At 39.2% G+C, this 17,079-nt stretch overlaps 2 protein-coding genes across 6 annotated transcripts in view; one reads left to right on the top strand and one right to left on the bottom strand.

Annotated features, from left to right (window-relative positions):
* Positions 1-746: 746 nt before the first annotated feature.
* Positions 747-7,175, bottom strand: LOC139462585 (tRNA-uridine aminocarboxypropyltransferase 1-like). Of its 2 annotated transcripts, none has more exons than XM_071244426.1 (6): positions 7,092-7,175; positions 6,112-6,301; positions 5,091-5,225; positions 3,974-4,073; positions 2,039-2,350; positions 747-1,165 (listed from the first exon to the last, which is right to left on the bottom strand). In XM_071244426.1, exons 2-6 carry the CDS (start codon positions 6,283-6,285, stop codon positions 921-923), a joined length of 966 nt encoding a protein of 321 aa, XP_071100527.1. In that variant the 5' UTR covers positions 6,286-6,301; positions 7,092-7,175; the 3' UTR covers positions 747-920. The 2 variants fall into 2 exon arrangements, with proteins under 2 accessions (XP_071100527.1, XP_071100531.1); XM_071244430.1 differs by lacking the exon at positions 7,092-7,175 and adding an exon at positions 6,715-6,854.
* Positions 7,176-10,834: 3,659 nt separating this feature from the next.
* The window catches only part of LOC139475333 (transmembrane protease serine 3-like), a 34,324-nt gene continuing 28,079 nt past the window's right edge, over positions 10,835-17,079 (top strand). For 2 of the 4 annotated variants that reach the window (XM_071258581.1, XM_071258561.1), the window contains exons 1-2: positions 10,835-10,972; positions 13,614-13,868. In XM_071258581.1, the coding sequence (XP_071114682.1) occupies positions 13,670-13,868 (199 nt within the window). In that variant the 5' untranslated portion in view covers positions 10,835-10,972; positions 13,614-13,669. Of the gene's footprint in view, positions 10,973-11,274; positions 11,333-11,421; positions 11,510-13,613; positions 13,869-17,079 lie in introns of those variants that run through there. The other 2 variants (XM_071258573.1, XM_071258568.1) reach the window with 2 other exon arrangements.

Raw genomic sequence — 17,079 nt, 5'->3', positions numbered from 1 at the left:
TATCCCTTGTTACTTAATTTATTTATGTTTCAAAACAGAGTGTAACCTATATGTGTAGAAACTCAAATTATTTGATCCCCGGACGTGTCATACCAAAAGATGTTAATAGATGGGACTTAATGTTACCCTGCCTGACACTCAGCATTAGAGGGCTAAACTCAGCATTACAGGGCTAGTACAAGGACCGGTTGGCTCGGAGTGAGTATACTGTGTCTGAATGGGGTATTCATGTTAAACTGCAGCATGGTATCTCAGTGGGCTAGCACTGTAAAACCAGCCTTAGTCTGGACTAGTACACACACACACACACACGCACGCACGCACGCACACACACATGCATGCACATCACTTTATAAGTGCAATAATCTTGAACGCGAATTTGAACCCCATTTCACGTCACCTTCGCTTCACCTCATCTGAAGTTGGAAGTGTTTTTCTGACTGAGAACCATAGCTGATCTGTGTGATAAAACAGGCGTTAACTTGTATTTAACAGAAACCTTCATTTTAAAATGAGAACACATTCTTAATAAAGTGTTTTCATCTCAATAAGAACTATGAATTTAACAAATAGACAAAAATGCAAGCTCAATAATGAGCCACAAATATTTTGAATCCATTTAATCAGGTCAGATATTAAAGGTCACACCAAACCTGACATGAATTTACTCTTCGAGAAATTGAATTTATTTGGAAAAAGGTGATTATTACTTGCACATTATTAATAACAATAATTGTACCTTTTATTAATCAAGCTTGTAAATTCAATATTTTAGGGGCAAAAGATTGCAAGGGTTAATTACCTCGAGCTCCCCTTCATCAAGTCATGTATCATGTCAGCTATAATGTCACACAATGGTAACTAGAAGATTGATCATTACCAATCTCTCACAAAAATTAAAAAACACATTATGGCAAACTTCATTCAACATTGTTGATTTTATTTTTCTTCTTATTTTTTGCACTATTTACTTTTTCATGAAGGCACGCAAAGAAAAAGAGGAGATTGTCATACTGTCCTTCATAGGCTGTCGAGAGGAATAGTTCATGGTAGTCACACACAAAGTAATAGATGGCTTCTATTGTGGAGAGGTAGGTCTCAGGGTTGCCTCGGTGACTTCTCCAGAAGTTGGTGGTCCGACTCTGCAGCTCCACCTTATGCAAACCTGTAATAGGGAGTATGTATGGAGTATCAGTAGGAGCCAGCGTGAGATAAGTGGCTGTCCACTAGCCCATGGCTACGTTCTTCTCTTTCTGGTTAGAGACAATACAATGTAGGTACATGGAGTCAGACTGCCTAACTTCCTTTTCTGTGGCAATGAGCTATGGTATTATTATTCAAATGTGAAAGTTTGAAACAAGAAAGGAAATTCCTGCCAAACTGAACCTTAGATTTTAAATGCTGATTCCTGACTTGTGTGATGTGCTGTAACATTTGTCTTGCTATAAACTATAATCTGGTTGAAATTTGTAATACAGTTTCTCTCTCTGCTACCAGATGTCTCCCAGTACTATTCAACTAATCAACTAAAACTTTAAAACATTATCTAGCTAGACTGGCTGACTTGTACTGGTAGTAGCACTGTGTGTCAGTTGCATTGTAAGTCAGTTGCATTGTGAGTCAGTTCCATTGTTAGTCAGTAGCATTGTGAGTCAGAAGCATTGTGAGTCAGTTGCATTGTTACTACCATGGTTAACAGCATTGTGAGTCTGTTGCATTGTTAGTCGGTAGCATCGTTAGTCAGTAGCAGTGTGAATTAGTAGTAGCATTGTGAGTCAGTTGCATCATGAAACAGTTGCATTGTGAGTCAATAGAATTGTGTATTAGCAGAAGCATTGTGTCAGTAGCAATGTGTACCAGTGGAAGTATCGTGTATCAGCATTGTATACCAGTGGTACTATCATATATCGGCAGAAACATTGTGTAATGTGGTAGCAAAGTTGGACATCTGTCCAAAGGCAGCATGATGTAGAGTCACTGCATTGAACCATATATGTTCACATTGAAGGCCTGGCATTTGAGAAGCCTTGTGTCCTACCATTTAGCCTCTCATCCTGTGAGATTCTGTAAGTTTGGTTCCATGTTGAGTCGATGAAGACGACACGATCGAATGGTGGAGCTGAAGCTACCTTGGCCTCCTCCTCCAGACTATCACTATTAGGTCCACCCGCATCTTCTGATGACAACTGGTTGTTCGGCGGACTGTTGTGGGGAACTATCGTGGTACTGCCATTTGCCTGACAGGGAGGAATGTTATCACTTGAGCAAAATCTGTCTTTAATATTCTTGGAATCTGGATGATGTGTGTTGTCACATTCGGTGTTTTCTTCGATTTCACATTTGTCTGAAGCTGAAAGTGCTATAGAATGAAATACATTGATATCCAAAACAAATTGGACATTCAATGTTACCAATACACACAATCAGAATGTCGGGTTCAGGAGACTTAAGGTTACAGGAGTTACCTCCCTTGTTCTGTTATCTCCACTCACCAGTACTGCCCAGTATTCATCACAATAAAATATAAAGTGAAAATGGCCAATTACAATCTGATGAGTGATTATTCTACCATGATTTTGGAAAACAGTTGATTGTGATTGGTCAATCAGAGATTTCAAATCACAAGAACCACATGTGATTGAACAAGCTTATTTGACGCCCACACCACGACAGTAGCTATTATTTCAAGAACAAATACTTTTCACTCATTGTCAGTAGATATTTTAAAATCATGATATGTACAGTTATGGGTTACAAAATGCAGAGTTGCTGTTACTTCAAACTTTAAAGAGTGTGGGACAATAAAGTTTGGGCACAATAGAAATCGACAAAAAGTGCATATATTATACAAAGTTTTAGGGATAACAGAAAGCTTGAAATTTAACACTCTCTGTGTCTCTGTGAACTTAAGTGTCACAATGAGAGTCAAAGTGATGATAATTGTGACGTGTGGTGTAGAACTGAAGCTTTAAAGTCATGGATTAACCACGTCATTTTGGAGTTAAGACATGGTGTTTTTAATTACCTACGCATTTGTTATAAGGCTGCATTATTTGATCTGAAAGTTGTAAAAATGTGGACAAATTGAATATTATAGGGTATATAGACATCCGCAGAGGAACACTGGCACAACCACTTGTGGACCAGCGATACGTTTGCAATAGAAACATGTTGATCACATCCGTGAATGATCTAGCATGATCTTAGCTGACCGACAAAACCATTTCTGGAATTGCAACAAGAAGACAATGGCGGACAACAATAATTTCAGTGCACATTAGAGTTTTATTTTACAATGTTCTATGTCTGTTTGTAATCATTTTTCATATTAATGTGACTGATTTAGTGGCAAGAAAGTCCCAAGTATCAATATGTGGTATTTATTGTCAATCTTAGCATAATGGCAAGCCAACTTTGGTGTTTCCAGTGAAGACAAGCATGTGGATGTAGCTTGGCTAGGGATTTGCCTCCACGCAATCCCAAACTGTTTCCCAATTTCCACCCATAATACTTACTTTCCAATGTATGGAATAAAACATTCATCAATGTTAAGATTTCCCTGAAGAAGAATTTGTAAAACAATCCCTGTCAGTTAAAGTTTCGTAGACATGTTCGTTAATCTATTTTGATGACCCATTAGAAATCTTGCCACCTCTCCAGCTTCGCCCATGTCTGCCATTTTCTTCATGCTTTACGTTTCAGAAGTAGTGCTAATTCACCATTTCACAAGTTTTTTACATAGAAACAAACTATGTGAAAGTGTTTCAGTTGCTGGCGCTTTTGATTCCACAAAAAGAGGTATCCCTCATTACAAATGGCTTTGTTTGAAAGGAATACGCTTTTATGATCTATCTATTTGTTTTCACTTTGCATTGCGAAAATTCTTACAAGATACGGATGTTAATAACCATGAAAACGCCAGTTTTTCTTCAATTCACTATATTGGAAAGGAAGGCCTGAATCAATCACATACCTGCTTTACTTGCGTCAGGGTCCGTCAGAGAGGACCGATGAGATGACGCTGCTAAGTCTTTCAGTTGAACAGCATCCCCACCAGGAAACACAAGTAATGTCTGGCAAAAGTGATACAGATTGTGCATCGGGGGTATGAATCAACTGAGTGTGTCGAAAATAAAAATTTTGACAAATAAGAAGAAACATTTATGATTCTAAGGTTGCAGATTCTGGACAATACTCTTGACATTTTCTGGATAACATTCCAATGCAAAAGCACAAATGATAAATATTTGACGCTCAAAATTTTTGATGGGAGGCTAAAGATAAATTTCTATAGGTGTCCACATCTTGCGTTAACTGACTACAAAATACCAATTTCCATCCTTGCCGAACTAGGCTGGATATTCCAGGCTCAATCGTAGCATCACCAGTGTTTATAATGAGTTATATCCCTTCTATGTCCCTCCTATTGACAATCAGATTCCACTTCTCATATCACTTGTATTTGTTTCAAACAAAATGGTGGCCCCCAGTCAAGCCGATCTAATGGATAATCAAGACCTATATTGTACTAAAACGGGTCTAACCTCACAAAGTGCATCAAATCATTTGAAAACCTTAATTATAACATGAAAGGATTTAGAAAATTATATGTTTACGCCCAGTTGATGGTACACATGCTTTTCAAATCCTGCAGTCGACCAAAATCTGCACCTTGAAACCCATGTTGTTCACGAACCAGATTTCTAGTTCATTATGTGATTCTAAATGGACTATCCATAGACTCGTTAGTCCATTCAAAATGTAACTCCAGAATTCCAGCCTAGTTTGGCAAGGGTGGCGTCTTAATAGTCAGCTAACTCCCTTGCCCCAGGAAGATGAGGAGTCCAAGGATTCTGAATGATGGAAACACGAACCCCTTCTACTTCCGGAATCAACAGATTCAAGTGATTTTTCCATTACAGAATTACCCACACTACAGAGAGAGTCTCAGTTCCACAAAGCACAAGGACGTAACACAGGCAGTGGAACATAGCCCTTCTCTAAACTCCTGTCAAAGATTAAGAGACTAATCATGCTAACGAGAATGTCTCTGATTTCTGCCCTGTGACTGCATGAAGAAGGCTGCTTACTCTGTTCTTGTCATAGTCTGGTATTACTGGGAAGATGTGGATGCTGACGTCAGGGGAAATAACTGCTGCATGACAAGCTGTGCTCTTGCCATCTCGTTCATAGGGATGTTTAATCACATCAACCTTTAATGGCAGCTGAATGAAATGAAACCAAATATGAAATAGATGAAGCATGAAATAAAATACATTCAAATGGCTTCCGATTTTAAATAACCATGGTTACTGTATATCGCTGTCTATAAAGCAACCCCATGTACAAGCCTTCAAATTCGACACTTATTTATAAACCACCCCATCTATAAAGGGAATCGGAAAGAAGCCCATCACCAGCACATACACAATCCCAACATTTGTAATAAAAATGTGTTGTATGTTCTCAATGATAATCATTGTTGATATCTTGTGATTTTTCAGAAGCACAGAACACAATTTTTTTCTCTTACAAATATCTAAATTAACTTTCTGAACATTAAAAACATATCAACTTAAAAATGAAACAAAAAGAAATTCTGTCTAGAAATATTCTTGACACAAATAATGTCTAGTTTCCTTTCATTCCAAATTACCGTATTTTCTTGAGTATAGTGCACACCCAAGTATAATTCACACAGGATACGGAATTTTGGAATAAAAAGAAAATTCGAATATTATGTGCAGAAAAAATTAATCCGTACCCCTTCAGCGAATTCCAGTAAACGAACGTGTGATGGAAAAAAAGTGTGCACTATACTCAAGAAAATAGGGTTGAGATGTACAGCAGTTGTAAAATGACAGTTGACTTTCTTTTGAAAACAATAAGCATCAAATGAGCATCAGATCTTTGTCTGTCTTAACAAGTGGTTTGTTGTGTACCCAGCAAAACAAAAAAGTTCAATTAATCTGTCAAGGACTACACTCCATATCAAATATCATCACAATATTATGATAAATTTTCAGGCAACAATAATTTATATATTAAAGCTACAGTTACTTTTACCAAAATAGTGGAATAATAAATTCTATTGAATCTGGGATCCCATACCCGAACTCTGGGAGTCAGTTCTTCTAAGCCCAAGATTGGACTGTAACAAGTGTAGCAGAAGTATTTCCGAGATTTGTTACATTTTGCACATATTGTTCGTCCTTCCACTTCATCCAGTCTGTGAAAGTTGTCGATCTTCAGGTGAGAAAATGGTGATTCGTTGTTCATTGTCATCTTCTCTGGTCAGTATCTGAACAACAACAAACTATTTCCATCAATTTGCTGGTAAAATGACTCAGTTCTTATCTGCACAGTTATATAAATTAAGGCGAGGAGATGGGGTCCTTGAGGTCTACACCTCACGAGTGTAAATTAATAATTTCCCTGACTTGACAAACAGGAGCGCTTATTAATTAATATCATGTACAAGTCACGTTTGTTGTCAGAGATTGAGACGTAAAGAACAGATTTAGTCCCGACATCAATGAAACTAAAAACAAATCAATAATAGTTTCTAGGCAATTGGATATACCACTTCTGCAGTGTTTGGGTTTTTTAAAATCGGAACACAAGAAAATACTGACGGTCCTGTTCATTATCTGGCTGAGTACGGTGAGCGCATTAAGTACATATTGGCCAGGAAGTTGGTCAGGAGTTGCTTACTTATTGCAGGGCGCTTATCGTATACGGCCAGTTATGTTTTGAGTAGTTTTGCTGTATCAAACATTATTATCAAGACCGAGAAGTAAAACAGGAAATAAGGTTGTTTTAAGCAGGTAATTTTTTTTTGTATAAGAATAATTCTGTTTTATCAGGACGCCACTTCTATATAGGCTCGCTGACCATTCGATACTATCAATGACTGGCCCCGGTTTGAACCTTGGTTAGACGCCTAGACAACCACAGCCAGGCTACAAACACGAGTCTATGTAAGGATAGGCCTTGTCCTCAGCCTAAAGAGTCAGTAGTTCATTTCCTTTGGCTATTTACGTAACGGATGCATACCGCCCAACCCGTATTGACCAAAATCATATTCATACCACAAAAGGTAACATGAAAGATGAAACAACTCGTAAAGAAAAGTAGGCCATGCGATGATTCAACAACGGAAAGAGCGTCTGCACGTTTCTTTACCGGAAGTTAACAGGTGCGTGAGGAGTTCGTCGAGAGACGGAACTACTACTTTTGCAACTCTGTAACGAACACAAATCCATCGCGGTTTCTTATTGATGCCAAACTTTGCCACACAACACCATTGTCTTCATGGCACATAACAAATGTACGCGAATTGAGATAAATGTGCTGTAAAATAAAATTGTGATCGTTTTGCGTTTCCCCGAGGATAATAAATTTAAATACTCACTTCTTCAAACGTGAAGAATAACCGATCAATCCGAAATGAAGATGAATTACTCCAAGGGGTACCATTCTTGTTAATGTTCTGGAACTCTGAAGTCCTATGCAACACGTGTATCATTATTCCCATTGAGTCTGGACCCAGCACATCAGTGACTGAAATTGTAGTAGGGTGTGAAGTGATCCCCAAAATGACTTCGCTGACTTGGTTGATGCATGTCATCGATCCCAATTGCGTGGATCGATGCTCATGATATTAATCGCTGGATTGTCTGGCCCAGACTCGATTATTTACAGACTGCCGTCACATAGCTGGAATATTGCTGATTGCGGCGTTAAACAACAAACCTTGCCTTGTCAGCTGTCTGACGGGTCAACCTCTATGGTCATCTCGACAAGGATCAGAGGGCCCGTGGATCGAATCCCATCACGGGACTCGGACGTTTTATGGCCTCTACAAAAGCATGAGCAACGGTCCACCACATCGCGACACGTCGACACGCAAGCAGCCAGCCTGACCACCGCGGGATGGTGTCGCCTTTAATGTGCCAGGCTGACTCGATCATCACCTGTAACAGCCCATGCACCCACGTAGGTCTGGCGGCGTGTGTTGCATGATAAACAAGAAACAGAGGCTGCACAATGACAACTCCACATGATTTTCCGGACGTATTGTTTTCAAAGGGATTGAAAGGGAGGAATTTTTAAGTTTATATTTTAACACGTTCAAGTAGAAACAAGAAACTTTGACCGAATATAGAAAGCTACAAATTCCCTGTCTTCACAAAATTAAACAACAAAAATAGTCATGTCGATCTCGGGTTCCAAGTGCGCAATACATGCTGTAATTTTTAAGAGCCGACTAAAATGAGGATCGGGTGGTCAGAATGACTGTGAATGAACCTGTGTTGTCGTACCGGACAGTATGTAGTCCTGTCCATATACTATCGAACCATGCTGCGCCTGGCTGAGAGTAGCGTCCAGAGCCGTAGCCAGCAGGGGGGCAATGGGGGGGGGGGGGCTCGATTTTTTAAAGAAAACAGTTATTTGAATCAAGTTTGGGACAAGTGATACTTGTACAAATATTTGAAACTTCCTTTAATCCTTCAGAATGTCACAATTGTCAGTCGGTATTGTGTATGGCCACCACGGGAATCAATGTACGCCCCAACTCGACAAGAGAAGATGATGTGATACGTCTGATCACGAGAAATGGGATTTCACATCACTCTTTTCAGGGTGCCTGTGCAAACTGATCCTTGTTATAAGGGCGACCTGGTCGTGCTCTAATTTGACGGACGGTTTCAAGAAAGGTAAAACAAAAGGGTACAGAGATTTGTCAATGTAATGCAGCCCAGTGATGCTTCCTCCCCAAATCACCAGATCTGTCTTGATTTGGCTGCAGATGCTGCATTAATACGATTAATGATGCCACATTGCAGGCCAAATGATGTCGCATTGATAGGACTACAGATGCTGCCACCCCAAACGGCTGACATCTTAAATGCAACAATGTTCTCCTTCTCGAACGTTGACACAAATTCTTCCATCTGCTTGGAAAAGCGTGAATCTGCTCTCTGCGTCTGGTGATTTACAGTAGGCTACAGCCAATACTCCTTGCGACGTGGTCATGTGATGCTCCTAGATGTATCACACCAACAGCTTCTTCTCTCTAGCTGTTGGAGGGTTAATCTTAGCATGCTGTTGTCCAACTGCTTGGGTGAGAATGAACAGTAAATCTTTGATTTTATACACATATCTGCAAGTGCAGCCAAAGTTTCACTTCAAACTCAAGTTGCATTGATGTGGGTACTGTAGCACGTATATTAATTACTCAGCAAACTGTTTTGGTTGTGTTTGGGAGATTGGTTCTCAAACATTTTGTAACATTATTCTGTGTCCAAATTTCAGTTTAGTAACATTTCTTCTTCAGTTTACATCAAAATTATGTTATTATTGTCCATCATCCACAATCTTAGTAATTGAAATGTACATTCCTCGAGTATGTCAAGTTGACCAGTTTTCTGCCAATCTGAAGAAAACTGTACGCTTGGCTTTACCAAAACATGGTGTTGTAAAAATGGTCTTTTATTATATACAAAATTCTTTATTATACTTCAATTTTCAATGTACTGTTTTAAAATCACCTACACCCCAACCGTTTTAGTGAAAAAGTGAGTAAATGTTAACATTCTTTCCATATTTTGAATTTGAAATGTGAAATCTCCTCTCTCAATTATGAAGCAATCAAAACCTCAGGCTCTAAAAGTGAAGAAAAAAACATGACTCTACCCAAAAGACCCGCTACAGATCGAATATGTGGTTGTAAATGTATCTACACATATGTGCTAGAGATTGAACACGTAAATATGTGCAAACATATGTGCTAGAGATTGAACATGTAAATGTGTGCACACATATGTGCTAGAGGGTGTACATGTTAATGTGTGCAAACATATGTGCTAGAGATTGAACACGTAAATGTGTGCACACATACGTGTTAGAGATCGAACATGTAAATGTGTGTACACATACGTGCTAGAGATTGAACATGTAAATGTGTGCAAACATATGTGCTAGAGACTGAACATGTAAATGTGTGCACACATACGTGTTAGAGATTGAACATGTAAATGTGTGTACACATACGTGCTAGAGATTGAACATGTAAATGTGTGCAAACATATGTGCTAGAGACTGGACATGTAAATGTGTGCACACATACGTGTTAGAGATTGAACATGTAAATGTGTGCACACATATGTGCTAGAGATTGAACACGTAAATGTGTGCAAACATATGTACTAGAGACTGGACATGTAAATGTGTGCACACATACGTGGTGGAGATTGAACATGTAAATGTGTGCACACATATGTGCTAGAGATTGAACACGTAAATGTGTGCAAACATATGTACTAGAGACTGGACATGTAAATGTGTGCACACATACGTGGTGGAGATGGAGTATGTTGATGTAAATATGTGCATAAATACGTGCTAGAGATTGAGTATGTCGATGTAAATATGTGTAGCATAATCAGAGGCATAAACTCGCCAACGCGTTCGGTTTCAAATGATATTTATAGGTATCAAATGCGCGATAAACACCTTTGTCCTTGTAACTTTAATTGTGTTTGATTGGATAATTCTTGAAATAACTGCAAATTTGTCAAATTGTCAAATTGATCAGACACCATGCATGCAGGTCTTGGTTCATAAGCAAATAAAGGTTTCTGTTTTCTTGTTTTCATGCTTTCATACTACATGCAGGAAACTAAACGCCCAACAGCAAGATTTATACATATTAAAATACTGCAGTATAGTTGTTATCGAGGCTGCGTTCGCGGGAGACCTGTTCGTTTGACGTTGGGTACACAAAAGTGCATTTACTAATAGTAAGTACCGACAGGTGGGTGGAGGCAAAATCAAATGTGACTGAAGAGTCCTCCATGTGCAGACGCAGATATCAACAAGATAGTTACACTCCACTGATAATGCTTCGAAAAGTACACCCTATCCGATTCCAAACAAGTGTTTGTCGACATACGGCGACTCTAGCATGGTAATTATCAGATTATGTGAAAACGCTTAAGTTATTGTCACGTTTGACTTTGTTTATGTCAGGTTACGGCGTCTGCATAGTTGACATTCCAGAGGTTAAGGGTCACATACCTGTGCGAATAGAAACCCATAGGGGGTCCCTGCCGACTATGTGAAGTGTACTGTTGCCTTTGTACCCGTCATAAAATGACAAGTGCGACTTGAAGCTCGTATTCTTTCTATGTATATATTATAAGTCGTTTTTTTACGGTGTCAAGGGAAATATTTCTCACGTTTCTCAAGACTCTACAGCTCAACCAGAACGTAAGGGGCCGAACACTTGGTGAGGGCAGGTGACCATGACAGCGGGGCCCCAAATGAGGTTAATTGTCATTTGATTTGGGTGTCGCTTTGCCACCACACATAAGACTTCTGTTACAGTTGATTTAGCTCTTTCTCTGCGGTTTCACAGGCATTTCTGTTGACTTTTAGCAGATGATATTTGTTGTGTGATGACATGGCTTATCCATAGATGCAGTACGTCACTGAGTATTGTCAGGTAGGTCGGTGCGTTTTGTGCCAACTCCATGCTTCAAATTGTATGTATATACCCATAACATAATTTGTTTTTATGATGCTGTAGGTGTTGATAATAATCAGTAGGGGAATCATTGCCACGTGAGTAACTGCATGATCATAGTCACAACATTAAAGAAATATGCTCTGTCAAACTAGCATTCCATTTGGATTTAAGTATTCAAGTTTCAAAATTAACATAAGTCCGCAAGTCTGCGACCAGTAAAATTCAGAAAGTTATTATTATTATTTCACTATTTGGTGATATATCATTGTAGGCTACCAGTTTTACCGTTAGGTAGATGGCAATTTACTTCGTTGCCAAACATTTTTTGTGGACTTGTGAAAATAGGAAATAATTTCTAACACAGATTATTTCAGATTTCCTTCGTCAGTTAAGTCAAACATTCATGTAGTCAGACTTGGTATTTCAGTGAAACAGTTGATAAATACCATGATAACATGGAGACGTCGGACAATGGGCATCAGACAGTGAAAGAGGGACTTTCTTTACAAGATAGACACAGTTTTTATGGATAACAACTTCTTTAATCCATAAAAACTGTGTCTATCTTGTCATCCGTCAACTTCTAAGTAATGCCTATCAAACAAGGACTTTCTTTAGATGTACTGGTTTTAGACTGTCTAAGGAATGTATTGTGTCATTTTAATCTTGTTAAAGTAAAAGTGCTGGTACAGTGAAACAGAATAAGATCTTCACTTTTTAGTCACATTTAACTGGTTAAGATTAATGATTAATGACAGCATGCTCATAATATCAATCACTCATTTGTCTGATCCAGAATCAGTATTTTCAGGCTGCCACCATATGGCAGGGATATTGCTGTGTGCAGAATAAAACAACATACACACAAACACAATAAACAGAATGTCGAGATCTTTTAATCTGTATGATTTCAGAGGAAACAGTCCTGTCTGGATTGACCACTAGGACCATTAATATCTGTTTGCAAAAACTGTTATATCTTAAGGTTTTGTAAATGTGAGTCATTTTGAATAAGAATTTAGTTTGTAAAAATGTATTTATCTATTCACTTTGATATATCAGCCTCAGACTATTTTATCATAGGATTGTTATGTGATAACTGCTGAGGAAGGTGTGGAATATGGTGCATCATGTTTTAGAGCATCCTCTGTTATCCTTCCTCGTTATCCCACCATAGTCTTATCACAAACTTAGCACAGATATCTCTCGCTTAGGAGCTTGAAATCAGCAATCAATCAAAAGGATTCTTTTTAACAAGATTTGGGCACAGGTCTACATTAAAAATTGTGGGTTCATATGAACAAGTGATTGATATATTTCATCTGAAAATATTTTTAGGTGGAAAAGATGTTTTCTTTAGTTATAAGACCAGCTATGAATGCCTTGTGCTACAGGATGTTTGTGAGACAGCACAAATTAAAGCGAGTAGAATATTACTGATGTCACTGCTTGACTCAATCATTGAAGAATAGTGAAACTTGATTGGATTTTTTATGTGTTGTGTTATTCGAACCAGTCTCAGAACAAAGCTATGTTAGCTATGCTATCTTATCAGATGTTTTGGTATATATATCATATTTCATATGTCATGTTAGGGGGGCATGGGTGGCCTAGTCGTATAAGGTCCTGCAAGTCGATGTGCAGAGTTGCATCCTTTGGGCATGCCGGAAACCTATGATTGTGGATTCAAATTCTGGTTCCCCAACAATTATATTTCTAGGTTGGATAGCACGATACCCGTGCTCGTTGGTTTCATCAAAGTGGTAAACGTCTGAGACCTGCATCAGTTCGGGGTTTCCTCTCGCATTACGCTGACATGCTGGGATATAACTGGAATACTGTTCAAACCGGCATCAACCTAACTCGCTCACTCATATCTCATGTGTAGTCGACTGTTGCATCGCAGCCTGTACCAAAAGCCTGTACATGAATTATGTTCAGATTTACTCAAATGAGGCGATGATTCTTATATTGAGGAAAGATGGAACTTAAAGTCAAAATGTATGGTATAAGAACTGACATTCTGCTGTATCATTGTCTGCAGGTGCTTGGATTTCTAGTACCCAGAATCTATTTTCAGATGCAGGCAAACATCAACCCAGGCTTCTACCTGTTGATTATGAGATTCCTAAAGACATGACCACGAAGGAGGACGACCGCCCCCATGTCCGATTTAGTATGCTTCAATTAGATGTCAATGAAAATGGACTTCCAGACAATGCTACGGCCAAACGTGCCAAAGCCTCTCGTCGACTTATGCTGGTGGGGATCGTATGTGTTCTAGCTGCCGTCATTTTGGCCACCATTGCTCTGGCTGTTGGACTTGCACTCACAGGTAATGTTGATTCTCAATGGTTTGCATGCGTGAAGATCCAGGTTAGAATTAATCTTCACCAACCCATGGTTGTCGTAAGAGGCGACAAATGGGATTGGGTGGTCAGGTTTGCTCACTTGGTTGTCATCATATTCCTAGATAGACCCAGATTCAAATACTGTGGCAATACACCTCATGGAGCTTAGGACCAAACCAGTTTCTAGCACTGGACTGTTAATAGCTATGCTTACTGGACCAAATACATTCTCATGGACTTGTGGCTGAAGACGCAGACTGAATGATTGTGTTGCATGGAGGTTGGCGGCAAACAAGGTTTATTTCCTGCTGTTGTGATGCATGTAACACCCAGGTTCACTTCACTCTGATGAATGCCAAGTTTGAAGGTTTTGGTTATGAGAATGTATTTTCCACCTAACGACAGTATTATTAACCCTATGAAAGAAGGTTTCACAATGATTGAAACCCCAACCCCACCTTTTGGAGGAATGATACTCACCATGGCTACTGTCAAAACTGTCTGTTTAAATACAGTCAACATAACTTGAGCTGTTGAGATTAATCAATTTTGAAATTACATCTGATGTATAAGAATATTGTTTGTTTGTTTGTTTCCGTGTGCATAGTTGCCTCCCTTTGGCCTACCAGGAATCATTGACCCGTGAAGATCTGGGGTAGAATAGGTCTTCAGCAGCTATGCTTGTCGTAAGAGGCGACTAACGGGATCGGGTGATTAGGCTCGCTGACATGGTTGATGCATGTCATTGATCCCAATTTCTTGGATCGATGCTCATGATGTCAATCACAGGATTGTCTGGTCCAGACTCGATTATTTACAGACTGCCATCATATAGCTGGAATATTGCTGAGTGCAGCGTTAAACAACAAACCAACCAACCAGCCAACCAACCAGGATTTATTACAATCCAAATCCCAGATTCCCCTGACTGTGTTTTGAGTGACGTTGTATATTTGTGTGGTTCAGTGCCTTGCCCAGTAACTGAGAATTGTTACATACTTATCTTTGTTTTAATTATTAAATCTAGCTTTAAACTTCAGAGATTGTTGTGTGATTCTTGTAATTGTTATTTGTGGTACTAGCGAAAACCCCTGTCGTTCATACCACACGAAACAACTGTGATACATTCTATTAGCACTATACCATTGGGTTCCACTGAAGTGGTCAACATCTAAGACCTGCATCACTTTGTGCTATCTCTCACATTATGTTGAGGTAGATGATGTGTCATTGTACCAGGCTGATGTGGAACATTGTTCACAGTAGGGCTGGGACGAGTCAAAATTTACTACCCAGGTACCCACCCCACTATTACCCTACCCTACCCCGGTAGGTCTCAAGGGGTAGGCACAAACTGTCCAATTGGTTTGACCGTAGCCCTGGCAAAATGTGTTTAGATACAGGTATAAAACGATCTGGTCATGCATACACTGAAATTGAGTGAAGTTTTATTTTTATTCAAACATAAAAAGGTTAGAAGGAATGGGTGTAGTTGTCAGAAAGAACTGCGAAAAACTAGTGACTTGTAGTTTTAACATAGAGTTCTAGATCATTTTTGTCATTAAACAATATATCACGTGACTAACCACGGGTTCGGGTAGACTTGTGGATACCCGGGTCCTACTCAGTACCCACCCGACCCGAGTTACTCGTCCCAGCCTTAGTTCACAGTATCAGTCACTGTCTGGTCCAGACTAGGCAGGGATTCGTCCGATGGTCAGCCCCAAGTCTGCAGCCAGTGTCACCAAATATTTCCAACTTGGAATAAAACCTTTCTCAAATTATGCTATTACTGACATAGCTAATGTAGAGGTAACTTGTATTTCACTAACAGGAACATTTATGAGGAAGAGACATTACTGGGACTTCCCATATTTAAGCCCCAGGCCTAACTAAGGAAAATAGCACTTTTTCCTTTAAAATATTTTATCCGAAATTAAGCCCAGGGCTCAATTTTGACATCTTAAGCTTTCTTATCTAAGTAGGGAAGCCCTTTCCTGAAAAAATCAGAAACTGTTAAATTGTTTTAACAGAGATAATATAATACATGGATTATGCATTTGAACAGGAAGTGACTTCATAGAATGCCGACCTTGAACTTGCACTTACCATTGAATGCACATTAACATTTGTCATGTGTAATGCATCGCCACGTATTAACTTTCAAGGGAGTAAGGTTTTAATTCAAGGAAGATCCCCCGAAATTAATAGCCAAATTTATGCCCATGGACCTAAATAAGGAAATATTTTCTGTTTTTAAGCTCATGAGGATAATTCCGTGTGGGCCTAAATACAGGACGTCCCGGTAGTTGCCTTGAATGCAATGTAAATATACAATGGTAAAATACCTGTGAATTTGGGAAAATAAAAGCTTCAAGGAAATCCTAGTTTGAACAAATATACCATACTCTCCCAGTTTGCCAGTTTGACTTTAGAAGTCCAGTTTCCACCCTTGCCGAACTAGGCTGGTATCATGGAGTTATATTTTGGCTGGACTAACGAGGCTATGCATAGTCCAATCAAAATCGCGTAAGGAAAATTGAAATCCGGTTCTTAAACTCTTGTGCAGATTTCGGTCGATTGCAGGATTTGCAAAGCATGTGCACCGCCAACTTGGCATCAAGTGATATTTTCCAAATCTTTTCATTTTTTTAATCAAGGTGCTCATGTGATTTGATGTACTTTGAGATGTAAGATCTGTTTTATCACAATATAGATCTTGATAATTGATCATATCATCTTGGCTTAGCGATGCCATTTTGTTTGAAGCAAATGCAAGTGATACAAGAGGTGGAATCTGATTGGCCAATAGGAGAGGCATAGAAGGGACACAACTCGTAATAACCACTGGTGGAGCTACGATCGAGCACAGAAATTCCAGCCTAGTTCGGCAAGGGTGGAATCTGGACTTTTATAGTCAGTTAAATCCCTTGCCTTGGGAAGATGCAGTTTGCCGCAGCCTAGGGTAGTTTTGAATCCTAGATTATTTCCCTGAGACTTGATTATTTACAGGCAGCCACCAAGATGGCTGGAATATTGGTGTGTGCAGAGTTAAACAACAAACAAACAAGATTGAGTTGACACAGTGTAATATAGCGGAGATACCGTTCAAGGAAGCATTAAACCCAACTCACTCACTCGCCCCATGCATCAAGGTCAGCTGAACATTGTGCTGGGAGAGGGGCCACAACACCG

This window comes from Haliotis cracherodii, unplaced genomic scaffold (genome assembly GCF_022045235.1).
Source record: "Haliotis cracherodii isolate W230 unplaced genomic scaffold, xgHalCrac1.p SCAF_1, whole genome shotgun sequence".
NCBI classification, from domain to species: Eukaryota; Metazoa; Mollusca; class Gastropoda; order Lepetellida; family Haliotidae; genus Haliotis; species Haliotis cracherodii.
The sequence above is the reverse complement of the archived record's forward strand: the minus strand, read 5'-3'. Positions and strand labels throughout refer to the sequence as shown.